Source organism: Cyprinus carpio, chromosome A24, assembly GCF_018340385.1.
Source record: "Cyprinus carpio isolate SPL01 chromosome A24, ASM1834038v1, whole genome shotgun sequence".
NCBI classification, from domain to species: Eukaryota; Metazoa; Chordata; class Actinopteri; order Cypriniformes; family Cyprinidae; genus Cyprinus; species Cyprinus carpio.
This window is the reverse complement of record NC_056595.1, coordinates 18,976,535-18,990,124: the sequence shown is the minus strand read 5'-3', so window position 1 is coordinate 18,990,124 and position 13,590 is coordinate 18,976,535. Positions and strand designations below refer to the sequence as shown.

Below are 13,590 nucleotides of genomic sequence, written 5' to 3'. Positions count from 1 at the left end.
TCAGGCAATACAGTGTTTTCAGACAACTCTAGTAGTTTGAGACAGTGACTATGAAATCTGTGATTTCAGACTTATGCTCCAGTTTTTCTTCAGAAAGTGACCGTGTTCTAGTGATTTCTGATGGCACCTGTGTGCACCCTGTGTACACCAGGGAATTCTAACAGCATCTTTACTCCAGTGTTTTCAAACAATGTGTGTGCTCAAAAAGGAACAGTGCTCCAGTGATTTCAGACAGTGACTGTATTTCATTGTTTTTAGACAATACTTGTGCTTTAGTGAATATTTTCCTTGTTTGCTTTAACATTATGAGAATTTCTGGACTTAAACCGTTTTGTCAGTGTGAATGACATCATGGGAAAAATCATGGGGAGCATTAAGTAGAATAAACATTAAGAAAAAAAAAAAAACCTTAATTTTATTTTATTTTTTTCTTGCTCTCCAAATTTTGATTTTAACCGTGGTTTTATACCATCAATTTTGGAAGTTATAAGTTCTGTGGCATCGTTCCCTTGATCACAGCAGCTTTGAACTGTGCGGTTTTGACTGAGTTTATCATTGAACTGTTTTGACAGCTCAGCCAGGCTTAAAACGAGCCGTGCATCAACATGAAATATCAGATTCGAATCATTTGGGATGTTTAAAAAAAAGCCTCGTGTACATTACTCAGTGTGTTAAATTGCTGACCTCATTCTCATGATTTAACGTCCTCTTGTGGAAGATATGAGCTTTGTTAACAAGTGCTAAAAGGAATGTGAGTCAGGTTGCTCCTCGCTTCAGAGAAAAATAGGAGATTCACAAATCAAACCATGTCCGTTGGGCTGGGAGGTACCCAGTGTTTTACTCTAGCCTCACTTTGCAGTTTTCATTTTGTGATTTTATGGTTATACTCAGAATGATCATAGACTAGAAGTGATGTATATAATTTAAATGAATCCTTATTAGTTTTAGGATTAGACTTGGCTGAATTATTAAAGTAAGAAATAGCATTCAATGCCAAACCCTAAATACAGCTAATTGCTATAGCGACATAATTTATTGCTCAACTTAGCAGTGCATAAAGTTTCAAGATGACCACAATGTTCATGCATGCAGAGAACATGCTATTTTTGCTCTTGAGCCACACTAATAAGAGATTTGCTTGCAGTTTAGCTGTATATTTTCGTTTGATCTACGTTCCATGCACCTCACCCAATGAATGGGCCCTACCAGGCAGCTCTATCCAGCAATTATCTGGGTGATGCTGCGCCCCACCCCACAGAGCAGCATGGACCACATGGCCATGAACACGTTCACCATATCCACTTTAGCGGTCTCCTCCTTCACCCTGGCTGTGCCATCAGTGATCACTTTGATGTTGCACACAATTTCTTTTTTTTTTTTTCTTTTTTTCTTGCAACATCTTCACTGCTGAGTGGGCAGACAAACTTGAAGTCCTTGATGTGGGCACCTGAGTAGGATTGAAAAATCATGGAAATAGTACATCACAGACAGGAAATGTAGGGCATGTAGCATTATGAATCATTGTATTGGATTGTGTTTGACTTAAAGTTCTGCAGTGACTTATATATGTTTTATTTTGCTGCAGTTAAAGCATATAGCCATCATAAATGTATATACTGCACTGAGGAACCGCCCTAAGGGATTTTGAAGCATCTGCACAGTGTTAGAGCTGTTCCACTTGAAACTGACAAGCATAGACATGCTGGTGGTTCAAGTATCTGTCTTTTGAAAGATGAGGGTCTGCCTCCTCGGCTTGTCAGAAAGTTATGTTTTCTGGGGCTACTCCCCCTGTATTTGAAGCTGCAGGAACATTGTGATTACTTCAGTAGAGACATTTTCTTCCATGAGGGGTGTGTTTGGATGAGGGATGTGAATATATTCAGGCTCCATATTAGAACATAAAATCATGCAAATACATTATTTCATATAAAACCGTGGCATGGTTTTAACTTTGCTTTCCATAATCTTTTCTCTGAAGCAGTAAATAATTAAGTACATCATAGAGATTTTACTTTATTTTTTTTTAGACATATATACTCTCAGAAAAAAGGTACCAAATTTGTCACTGGGGTGGAACCTTTTCAAAAGGCATTGTCGATATTGATACCTTAACTGTACATGTTAGTACCTAAAAGGTACAAAAGTGTACCTTTTGAAAAGGTACTGCCCCAGTGACAGCTTTTATACATTTTTTTCTGAGAGTGTACTAAAATAGTGATTTTAAGAAAATTATACTAGAAATAGAATATAGTATAATTATACACTATATAATGCAGCTAGTCGTGTACTGAAACAACTAATTTTTTTCTGAGAATGAAAAAAAAAAAAACAATGCTGGCACGATACTAGGGTGGTAGTTACCAGACAGTTGCTACAGGATATGATTACTAGGGTGGTTACTAGGATGTTCTGGATGCTTGCTAGGTGCTGTATACCGGTCTAGTCAAAATGTGAAGTCTTTATGATATTCAAGTCAAATGCAACACATTTATATTAAGAAGAGAATATTTTCTTAAATTTTTATTTTGTTTTTTTTTTTTTTTTTTTGTTTTTTTTTCACAGTTAAAAGTAAGTCTGTAAGTCTTTGAAATGACATGGTTACATTTTTTTTTTTTTTCTTAATGATATTTTGAAAGTAAATGGGGTCCAAACAACACTGGATCCCATTGCTTTACATTGTATCATGGAAGAACACTGAGACATTTTATTTATTTATTTATTTAATATCTTTTGTGTTCCACAAAAAAAAAAAAAAAAAAAAAAAAAAAGCATGTCCTACAGGTTTGGAGGGTGAGTTTATGATGACAAAATGTCAATTTTTGGGATGAGATATTCATTTAATAATAGCCTTACAATTATAGGTTTTCCTAACTTATGGAGTTTGTTGCAACTGTCCACTTGTCTCTAAATATGGCTTGAATTCCTGCATAAATGTAAGTATGGGGCTGATCATAAATTATAGAAAACTAATATTAATACTAATATTACTGACACAGGCCAAAGCCTGCTTATTTTACACTGCTCTTGCAGGATCCATACTCTCAGTGGTTAAATGTCTAACTGTGTTTGGCAGTGTACTAAATCAAGCAGTTGGCTGGGGCTGGAAGTGGCCTGCAGCAGGTGAAGCATGACTGGGACAGGGCAGAGTTCAGGCTGCTGGGAGAGGAAGAGAGAGGAGGGGGTGGCAGTGCAGGTCTGAACACAGCCGAGACTAGACTTAACGCGGAACTTAGTTTGTCATGGATGATGGCACTTAGGTCACTAATGTCAAAGTCCCTTCAAGGCTAGTCAGCTCTTTTAAACTGAAAGGTGGGACTTCTGTTCCTACAGCCGCCATATTGAATGTTATGATTTCTTGTGTAAAAAACATTTCTATGAGTGATCCATTTCTGCTAAAGTTCAGTAATGAATCATCATGTTTTAATTCTATCTTTGCAATAGAGTTGTCTTTGCATAAGCTTTTGTAATTAAGGAACTCTTGGCGTGCAATGGCGGAAACAGTTCTAGAGGGATAGTAATTTAAGAGACCGTGATTGCACCCACCCAGTGATTAGCGTGTGAAATTTGGTTACATTTTAGTGTCTCTAAGAGAAGAAAGATGTCTTCACTCTCCTCATGCTGAATGCAGGACATATATTATACACATATTATATCTGAAACGTTGTGCTGTCTGCAACTACCAGAGATTTAAGCTTTGTTTCACCACCAAGAATGGACTACTCTGAAGACTTCAGAACTTTCCAGTTCTAGTCTTTAGACATAGTTCTGCATTCGCTGTTGAAACCATCATGTTTTTCATCATTTGATCAAAGAAGTATGGAGCCCCGCACATGACATACAAGATAAAATAAATAAATCGTGCACATGATTTACTAATTCGTTCCCTCGATGTGCTAAAACGTGCACATGATTACTATTGTGTGCACACAGTTTAGCCTGCTACATCAATAAAGACCATAAATGGGTTTCTAAAGAACTAGAGTATAAAAGGTTTTTGATGGAACTAGAAAAGGTTCTTCTATGGCATTTGGGCTATAAAATCTGCTAAAAACTGCTTAAACCAGCATAACCTGGTTTGCTGTTCTTAGCTGTTTAAATTGGTCTGACTGGTCTCTCAAGGTGGTTTTCAGCTGGTTAAGTTGGTATTTAGGTGGGTGGCTAGCTAGTCTCCCAGCCTGACCATCTGAGATGTACCCAAAACTCATCTAAAACCTATTAAGACCAGCAAACTGCTTTAGACTGTTTTAGGAGTGCATAGGAGCCGTATTGCTTAGTGTATCTCTTTCGTAAGGTTTCTCACGGGAATAACTAACAAGCAACTGCTTAGTTATATCAGCAGGTCGGAACAATGTGCATCAGTGCCTCTGTATCAGAGGCTTGGAAAATATCCCCTGGTGTGTCGGAGTGCTTTATTGAATCAGTCCAGAGTTCCTGATGCGTTTCATGTTTCCTGCATCACTAAGCTGTTGTTTTACCCTCCAGATGCTGCCAAAATATCCAGTCAAGCTGTGCTTATCAAGAATGGAAATATAATTAGCTGTTGGAGCGGTCAGATAGCGGTCAGTTGTTGTCTTATGCATGGAGAGGAGGGTGACAGACTCCATGTGTTTTTAGTGGTGTTAAAGAATGATGTTTACCAATATTGCTGCAGATATAGAGGAGGAATTTACTGGAGATCTGAAAGAGAATTTAAAAAGACTTCAGGGTTTTGATTGATTAATGAATGCCTTCTAGCTATGAGCTTTACGAGCCAGTCTTCCACATTATTTGACTTCTTAATCAATTAGCTGTAATTATATTTAGCAAACAGCAGACTTCATGTGATGTTCTCTTCAGATGATTAGGTTATTGCATTTGACAGCATTAGAGAGCATGAAATAATTGGCACAACCATGCCAACCGAACATCATGCCCATTTGTGGTGCTTGAGTTTTTGGTATGTGGCTGCAAGTGAGCAAGGACTAGATTAGATGCAACATCCAGAAACTGAATAAAGCCTACTGATGGAAGATGGTATGAAATGAAAAAAACAACATAACTTAACTAAACCAAAGCAATCCTATCCTATTTTTAATTTTTACAATTGCCAATTGCGCGGCACCCAGTCAAGTGCTGCTATAATGTAGATCATTCCAGATTCTTGTATAACCAGTAGATAAATCACCTTGTGAAAATAGCATCACCCTGAGGATGGAAAATGTGTACAGTATGTATAGCCGGGTTTATTGGCTGAACAAGTTCAGACAGAAATTTCCTGGTACAGAAAATGCCCATATCTATCTATCTATCTATCTATCTATCCATCTATCTATCTATCTATCTATCTATCTATCTATCTATCTATCTATCTATCTATCTATCTATCTATCACTGAGAGGTTCTGTAGGTTGTGGCTCAGTGGTTTGTGTATATGAGTCGTTTCTTCATTCGTAAGGGCTGAAGAGGAATGCAGTGTTTACACTGAGCTTTTTAGAGAGTTGAAACATACTGAAGATACAGGTATAAGACTCTGCCATGCAGTAATTACCATTCTTGATCTTTATTTTTTGTGATGACAAAATGATGTTGATAAATTTCCAGACCTGGTTAGTCCTGTGTTGTACAACTCAGCTACACTTTAAAATATAATGCATGCTGACAGATGATTACAGAAGATGATTATGTGTTTATATTTCATGTTTAACACATTTACTGTACAAGCAAAAAAAAAAAAAAAAAAAAAAAAAAGTTAGTCTACATTTCAAATTAAGTTAAAGACTGCCCATTCGCACAAATGTTTATGGGGTTTATGGTCATGGCAGGAGTATTTGATAACATTTAAGTGTTTTCTTAAACTTCCCAAGAAATGCAATGCATTTGCATAACCCTGAGCCAGATGGGTAGACAATGTGTGGTCCCCTTAAATGTTTACTGAGGAAGTTCTTTAAATAAGCGCTCAGTGACAGGAACACTTTTATCTGTTTGGCTAAATAAAACATAAAGTTTGAGCACTCAATAGCCTTCTTCCTTTGTGTGTTTGAATTATATACTTGTTAAACTTTACAGGGTATATTTCTAAAGTGTGTAAGCAATGGAGAGAGTGACAGCAGGGAGAAGATGAGGTTGATGGACTGTGGCCTTATTAAAGTCAGTAATGGGAGAGTAAATGATCTGATCTATCATGGGATCTATTTTTTATTTGGCCTATTGAGTGATGCCAAGGCTTTGCACCCTGACACTGGCAGATCTTATTGATGCAAAGATCATATTTCATGTTTTAAAAGGCCTAAAAGAATGGATCTTTTTATGGACTTGTCCATATTAGCTACTTTCGGGGGTTGTAAATACCCTCCTGCAGTGCCAGGCCCCCCATCTACTTTCTCTCAGACCTTATGTGCTGAGACACTGAGTGCTTCCTGCTCATCTCACCCTTCCTGTGGTCCATCTGGGATCATTTGGTTTGACCTCCAACGACTGTCTCACTGACCTTTTTACAGTTTTTACCCACCATACATCCTTGGTGCTCTTCAGCGATCCAGGAGAGTTGCAGCAGTCACAGCTGTGTAAAACCCGATGTGGTTCACCATCGCTGAAACCAAACTGCTTTTTAAATATAGTGGGTTTATGTGTCATTGCATATGTTCTTCATGTGGTTTTAGAAGATTGCATAGCTTTTTGTGGACCTGATGCAAAAGTAAGTTGTGTAGGATTCAGAACTGAATTGAGAATGACTTTTTAAAATTTCAGTTATGAATTTGAAGCTTAAAATAGGATGCAGAATGCAGTGGAATGAAACTCAAAGAAATTCATACACATTTACACACACAACAAATAGAATTTTTTTTTTATGATTTTTATAATAAACACAGCTGTATTTAATTTATATTTTTTACAATTATTATTACAATACATAAACAGTACAGATAAAATGTATTTATGCATTTTTAATTTTTTTAAATTTATTTCATTATACACTTTGAGGAAAAAAAGGTACAAAAGCTGTCACTGGGGCGGTACCTTTACAAAAGGCACACCTTTGTACCTAAACAGTCCATATTGGTACCTTAAAGGTACATATTAGTACCTAAAGTGTACATATAAGTACCTATAAGGTACCATTGACAGTTTTTGTACCTTTTTTCTGAGAGTGTAATCAGTGAAGTTAGAAGTCTAAGCTAATGTCTAATTTTACAAAAATAGTAAAACATATCAGAGTATAATTAGTTTAATTATTACAAATTTAATTATGCATTTTTTATTTATTTATTTATTTATTTATTTGTAAAAGTTTGAATTTATTTGAAATTCAGTATTCCTCTTTCTGTCATTCCAATTCAAAAAAGTACTGGATAAAACCAAAAATAAGGTCCCTTTGTTACCACCACTGAGTATAGGGTTGATTCTATACATACTGAAGTAATGGACTTGACGCTTCCTTAAGTCTAGTGTGCTTGCCCAAATAAAACGGCATTCCTGAATAAGAGTGAATGAACTACTGTGAGATTTGACATCTACAGCCCAGCTCTGAATAACTCTGAGGGCCCTGGGATGAGTTTCCAACGGCTGCTGAACACGAAAAAAGAGCCATTACCACATGTAATGTAGTGTGTTTGTGATCGAGGGTGTAAGAAGTTTGAAATGTGAGAGTATATTTGTAGAGATTTGCTGCTGCCCAGTTTGTGATCCAATTTATTAGATGTTAGACTGAAATTTGACCTCTAGAGCCCTGAACAATAAAATAAAGGCATTTGAACATGGTTTAGTTTAAACGTAAACCACTTACATTACACTATAAAAAGAAGTGTGAATCAGCAATAGTCAACAATCTATGTACTGTATATGATTTCATAAACTTCCAGCACAGGCTTTTTAAATGACATCACAACAAAGGTCTAGGCATTTATGAACCTCTGCCCATAGCTATTTCAAACGTGTGTAGGCTGATTATGTCTATTTATTCAAATAAAGTTAGCAGCAGTGCCCTGTTTGGCTTCTGCCATGCCCAGTGTGGACATTACAGATGTAGACGCTCTTAAAATGGAAGCGATATTTAACCAGTATTCATTCTGGTATACCCTTCATGGTAGACCACAGTGAAAATAACCAGGTTACAATTCCAGAATGACAGTCACTGTCTAGAAATTTTTACCTTAGAGAGTCTTCTCAAACGTACAATTTGAGTATTTTTGATTGTTTCTAATGTTTAAGATCACTCCCCAGTTTGAGGGAATGTGTTCTGTGGGAGTTCTTTGTTGAACACAGAGCACAGGTTGTATGTTGAGTGACTGAGCTCTCGGTGCGCTCTGGCCCTGAGCTGAAACAGAAAGAGCCCTTTATACTCCCTCAGGCTCTGTGTGTTTAGACCCTGATGGAAAGACGCTAGTGGCTGGTAGTGTGTGCCTGTGAAAAGTTCTTCCCTTACGATTTCACTTAAGTTCAAATACGCATGCTGAAGGGAAACTAAAACTAGTCACATCTAAATGCCAACATATTGTACTGTGAAACAATCACTGTCCAGCTCACGAAAGTCACCTGGTAATTTCCTGCTACTTCAGAAGAGGGGTTCAGAAGTGATTTTATTTTTTCTTTAGATCATTATAAAAATATTGGATTTAATATTATTTAAAATAAATTTATTGTGAAATTTACTAGCAATTTCTGATTCTGTGTGTGTTTGTGCGTGAAACAATCTTCACTCAGTTTTTTTACAACTTTGGATTTTACTACAAATTTTTATTTACTACTTAAGGTAGCTCATTTTATTTTAGTACTTAAACTACAATTGCCTAGTTGCCTTCACAGTTAGCTCAAATAAAATACTTTTTTATATTTTATTGCAGTTAACATTTATTTTATTATATTTATTATATTTATTTTACACAATAATGAAAAAAAAGATTTATGGTGTTTTAGTTTTAAGTAATGATAATTATTGGTTCAGCGGTAACCCGTGAACAGCCCTCAAAATGGACTGAGTTTTCTATTTTACTGTTGTGAAGAGATGTAAGGACTGAGCCAAGTCATGTATGAAATTAATGCAAACACGATAAAAAAAATCTTGCTCAAAGCATGCATAACTCCATCGGCTTACTTGACATGAATCTGTATTATAAATGAAAACTTGTTCTGCACACAACTTAACACATGTTCTTGGCAATGAGTATCACTTTTTATGTTTTTATTTATTCATTTATGGAATTATCCACCCAGGTTACACCAGAAAGCTGCATGATAAATGTGTATATAAGATGCTAATTTGTTATATCAGAGCCATGTAACTGTCAGAATGTGTTTTGACCTTTGATCTCTGACAGCATCCATCAGCAGATCGAAAGGTGAGTGACAATTACTGCAAATAATTTAGGAATGCACTGCATCATAATCAATGAGAGTGATTATATCACTTGCATGCAACTCTAGTCATTCACACACAACAGACTTTTATAAAACATATATATATATATATATACAATATATATATATATATATATATATATATATAGGAGTTGGTAAATCATTTTGTCACCAAATCAAACCATGTAATCATAATCACAGGCACTGCTGCATGCAAAGAATCTTATCTTAGAATCTGAAGATCTACTGTTCGTGTTTCTGCAGACAGTTCACTGAGAGCAGTTCCAACTTGCCCTGAGGTGATGACATAATGCTTTTTTATTATGATGATGATGGTGATGAATTATCTCACTGATTTTGTGCGAATCATCTTATTGATTTTGTATTTTAGTGCATGAAAATGCCACAGTATTTTTTTTTTTTTTCATTTCACTTTTTTTCATGGATCCATTTAATCATTCAATCATTCATTACTGTTTTCGTAAAGAGGAGATGTAACTTTGGCTTGCTAACAAAAATGATCTAACGAGATGATTTCTGGCATGAATCATGAGCTGGTTACTTGCCATTTGTTCTCAAAGTTGATTGTTCATTTTATACAAACTAATTAGTGTATATGATTAATTTGCTAGTTCATAAATTACATAACGTTGAACAACTCCATTTCAAACAAACATGGCATTCAGTATTAACATGGCAAATTTGAATTTGAAAGGATCATTGGATGTTTATGGGACACATCTCACAGAGAAATTTCCTGTAAAAGAACTCAAAACTGGGAATCTGAAGGCCTGTCAGTGGTCTGTCAGTCTTTCTTAGCCCCTCCCACTCAACCTCCACATGCACTCTTGAAGAATAAACATCTGCAAAACTTAAGGTGTTTTCGTTTGATTACATTCTTGCTCTTTAAATTTTCCCCTGCTTATTGACATTCAAAACCAAGATATTTTGTATTCCTAAGTAGGTTCTACGCAAATTAAAAACACAACTTCTTGATGGAATCATCCGAAAATATTACACGGGGCTCTGGAATACTTGATTCTGATTGGTCAGTCGCTTCAATAAGCGGTCAAATATTTCTAAATATTTGTCCTGGGAAACTCTGTATAACTGATCGCTCATCCAGGAACACATGTTCGTGTCCAGTCTCTCTTTAAAAAGCCATGAACTGGAAAATCTGCGGTTTTTCGGTCATTATCAGTGATGATAATAATAATAATAATAATTTATCACACAATAAACTCCGACAGAATAATGAAAAACTGACCTGTTCGCCATTTTGGAGATTATTCTGTCACCTACACAAAATACAAAACTATGTGGGTACAAACATTAAAGTTATAACACAATTTTCCACTGTTTTGTTGATGATGCAAATATGCACAATATGCCCTAATCCGAAACCTAGCAAACATTTGGGATTGCTTGCATGCTCTCTCTCTCTCTCTCTCTCTCTCTCTCTCTCTCTCTCTCTCTCTCTCTCTCTCTCTCTCTCTCATTCCCATGCTACTCCAGGGAAAATACTACCGGCATTCATGGGGGGACGCGGAAGAGGGCGACCAGGGGAGGCTTTGGAAAACTGATGGGTGGATCCCTGGCCAACTTTCAAGCCCCGTGATTTGCTAATCGGGGTATTTTTTCCCTTGTCATTTTCCTGTAATCCAGGGTCTGGGTCCAGCCCTCTTGACGTTGAGGCGATCGAGCGCTCCGCGTCTCACTTTGATTAAAGCCCGAATCCCTTCAGTCTGAAGGCTGGGCGCAAGGAAAGGAGGATCGAAGGGGGCCCGGCGAGACAAAATACCCCTCACCTATGGCTGTTTAGAGCAGATCGGGCACATTTGGGATTGTAGAAGGGACATAATTTTCAAATAAGCAGAGGTCGCCACGGGTTTTGTGCACATTTGTGGGCGACCGACCATGGAGAGGCCAAGGTGGTCCCTAATGTGGAAAACGAAAAGGTGGCTTTTGGATTCCACTGTTTTCAAATTCATCACAATTTCCCTCTTCCTGGTCCTGCAGGCTCCAAATGTCAGAGCAGGTAAGGAAAGATAGACTTCCGAACTTTTGATGAAGTTGTATATTAGGGACTGTCAGACAGGATATGCGCATTTGCGCCTGCGGATTTTTACGCGTTTGATTTAGACAGGTGATCGCAGATATGTATATGTGTGTGTGCAGCAAGATACAATATTACTAGTGCCCAAATATTTATTTAACATCAAAATATTAAAATGAAGAAGAGTCTGTGGAGTTCGTTAAAAAGAAACCCACTATTTCCCCAAAAGAGAGTTCAGTATACATTTAATAATGTAATTTTATGCACATATAAAGATAACAGATAAAGATAAATCAGGCTTTGCACCTGTACAGTATCTGCATAACATGATCACAATGTTATACAAAAAAAAAAAAAAAAAACGTACTTTGAAGCAGTTAGTAGCGAGAGTATGCACTTATTTATCAACAATTTTGGCACGACTTGGTTGCTCGCCCTCTGTCCATTTAATTTGCATATACTTTTATAAAATAAATAAATAATAATAAAAACACATAATTGTGTTTTGTTTATGCATATTTTCTAATCAAATACACTCTATGGGAGGGTGGACAGGAGGAATGTGTCAAGAGAGTGTCATGGAGAGACAGTTTAGGATTAACTTCGGGGGGAAAAAAGCTCTTTGTTTGAACCTGTGGTCCGTTAGGTGTGTGTGGACACGGTTAGCAGGGTGGAATTCCTCAGGCTTTTACATCCATGCCTTACATTTAGGAAAATAAAATGGAAAATTATCTGCTTGAATGGTGTGACTCTAGGGATGCGATTGTGAGCAAAAGTATGTGTGTTCAAAGAGAGCTAAAATAATCAGGAGACTGTCAGTAATTTATACTAATATATGCTCATAAAACCTAAATGTTCTTGCCACATTTGCGTGATTTTTCTGTTTTAAATCTTAAAATCTTTAATTTTGATATGGATTTAATTAATAGTAAATGAGACCTGGGAGGTCCAATTAACAATGGGCGTGACTGATCGACTGATCATAAGTGCAACATGCAATTTGATTATGAATACATATACAGTACATATGTATAGTGTTTTCTCCTTCTTCTAAATTTACATATCATATAGACTTCTTAACAATTTTTTTATTTTATTTTTTTTGTCAAAGCACTTTAGCACAGCAATAAAGGTTTCCACTGGGTAATGAATTAGCATAGATCACAGTGGGTACAGTCAAAATCACCCTTTCCCCATTCACCCCTAGTTCCACCTTAGCCCAAGAGGGGGCTTTTACAACATTGTGACTCCCATGTCTCACAGTCCTCATGATGAGTTTCCCAGTGGGAATGTTTCTTTGCTAAGTGCCTTCCCATTATTTGATGACTGACCTCTCTGCTCATCCCTATTATTTTGGAGACTTCAAAGGGCCAGGAGCTATACAGGGGCCCCAGCCTGGCCTTATGATAGGTCTCGCTCACCCGTACACAAACAAAAGTCCTTGCAAAACTGAATAAGGCATTTATGTTGTTCAGAAATTACAGATGTAATTAAGTTAATATATTGTCGTTGTTCTCATTTGCCACATTTCCTAAGGCTGCTTGAATATGACCAAAATTTGTGAGCGATATGGGCTTAATAACCATCTTATCAAAGCTGATAATGTATCTTAAAATGTATTAATCCCATTTGACTTCTGAAGCTATGCGTTACATCCCTTGTGGTTTGTAGCTTGCGAAGGCATTTCTGTCAGGTGCCCTCTTGAGCTGGCAGTGTACTGACATGCTTTCTCAGCCCCTGGGGCTGAGGGACCTCAGATGTGCATTCCTTCAGACTGCACACATTTCAACAATCTTTGCTTACTCTTATGGTAGACGGTTCCAATCAGGTCTCAAGAACATTTAAGCTACATTCACAAATCATGCCTTTGTGACAAAAAAAAATACATACATATATAAAATAAACAAACGCATTTCAACTTTACCTTTTTTTTCTTTTTTTTCGTGGAACACAAAAGGAGATATTTATATTTTTTGTGAAAGCCTCAGCTGCTCTTTTCCATACAATAAAAGTGAATCACAGTGTTCCATCATGTGCATAAATTTAGTCTTTATATCAAGACTGTGTCTTAAGAAGTAGTCTGACCAACTAGCAGATTCAAATTAGACCAATCTGTGTTTTATGTAACTGATTTAAAGTTATGACCAGTCTTGGAGAAAAAAAAAAAAAAAAGTATACAACCGGTCACTGTCGGGTCCTTA

At 36.7% G+C, this 13,590-nt stretch overlaps 1 protein-coding gene across 6 annotated transcripts in view; it reads left to right on the top strand.

The window, feature by feature from the left end:
* The first annotated feature begins 10,953 nt into the window (after window positions 1-10,953).
* The window catches only part of LOC109091962 (collagen alpha-1(XI) chain-like), a 67,442-nt gene continuing 64,805 nt past the window's right edge, over window positions 10,954-13,590 (top strand). For 3 of the 6 annotated variants that reach the window (XM_042714535.1, XM_042714537.1, XM_042714534.1), the window contains exon 1: window positions 10,956-11,371. In XM_042714535.1, the coding sequence (XP_042570469.1) occupies window positions 11,251-11,371 (121 nt within the window). In that variant the 5' untranslated portion in view covers window positions 10,956-11,250. Of the gene's footprint in view, window positions 11,372-13,590 lie in introns of all 6 variants that reach the window. The other 3 variants (XM_042714536.1, XM_042714538.1, XM_042714539.1) reach the window with 3 other exon arrangements.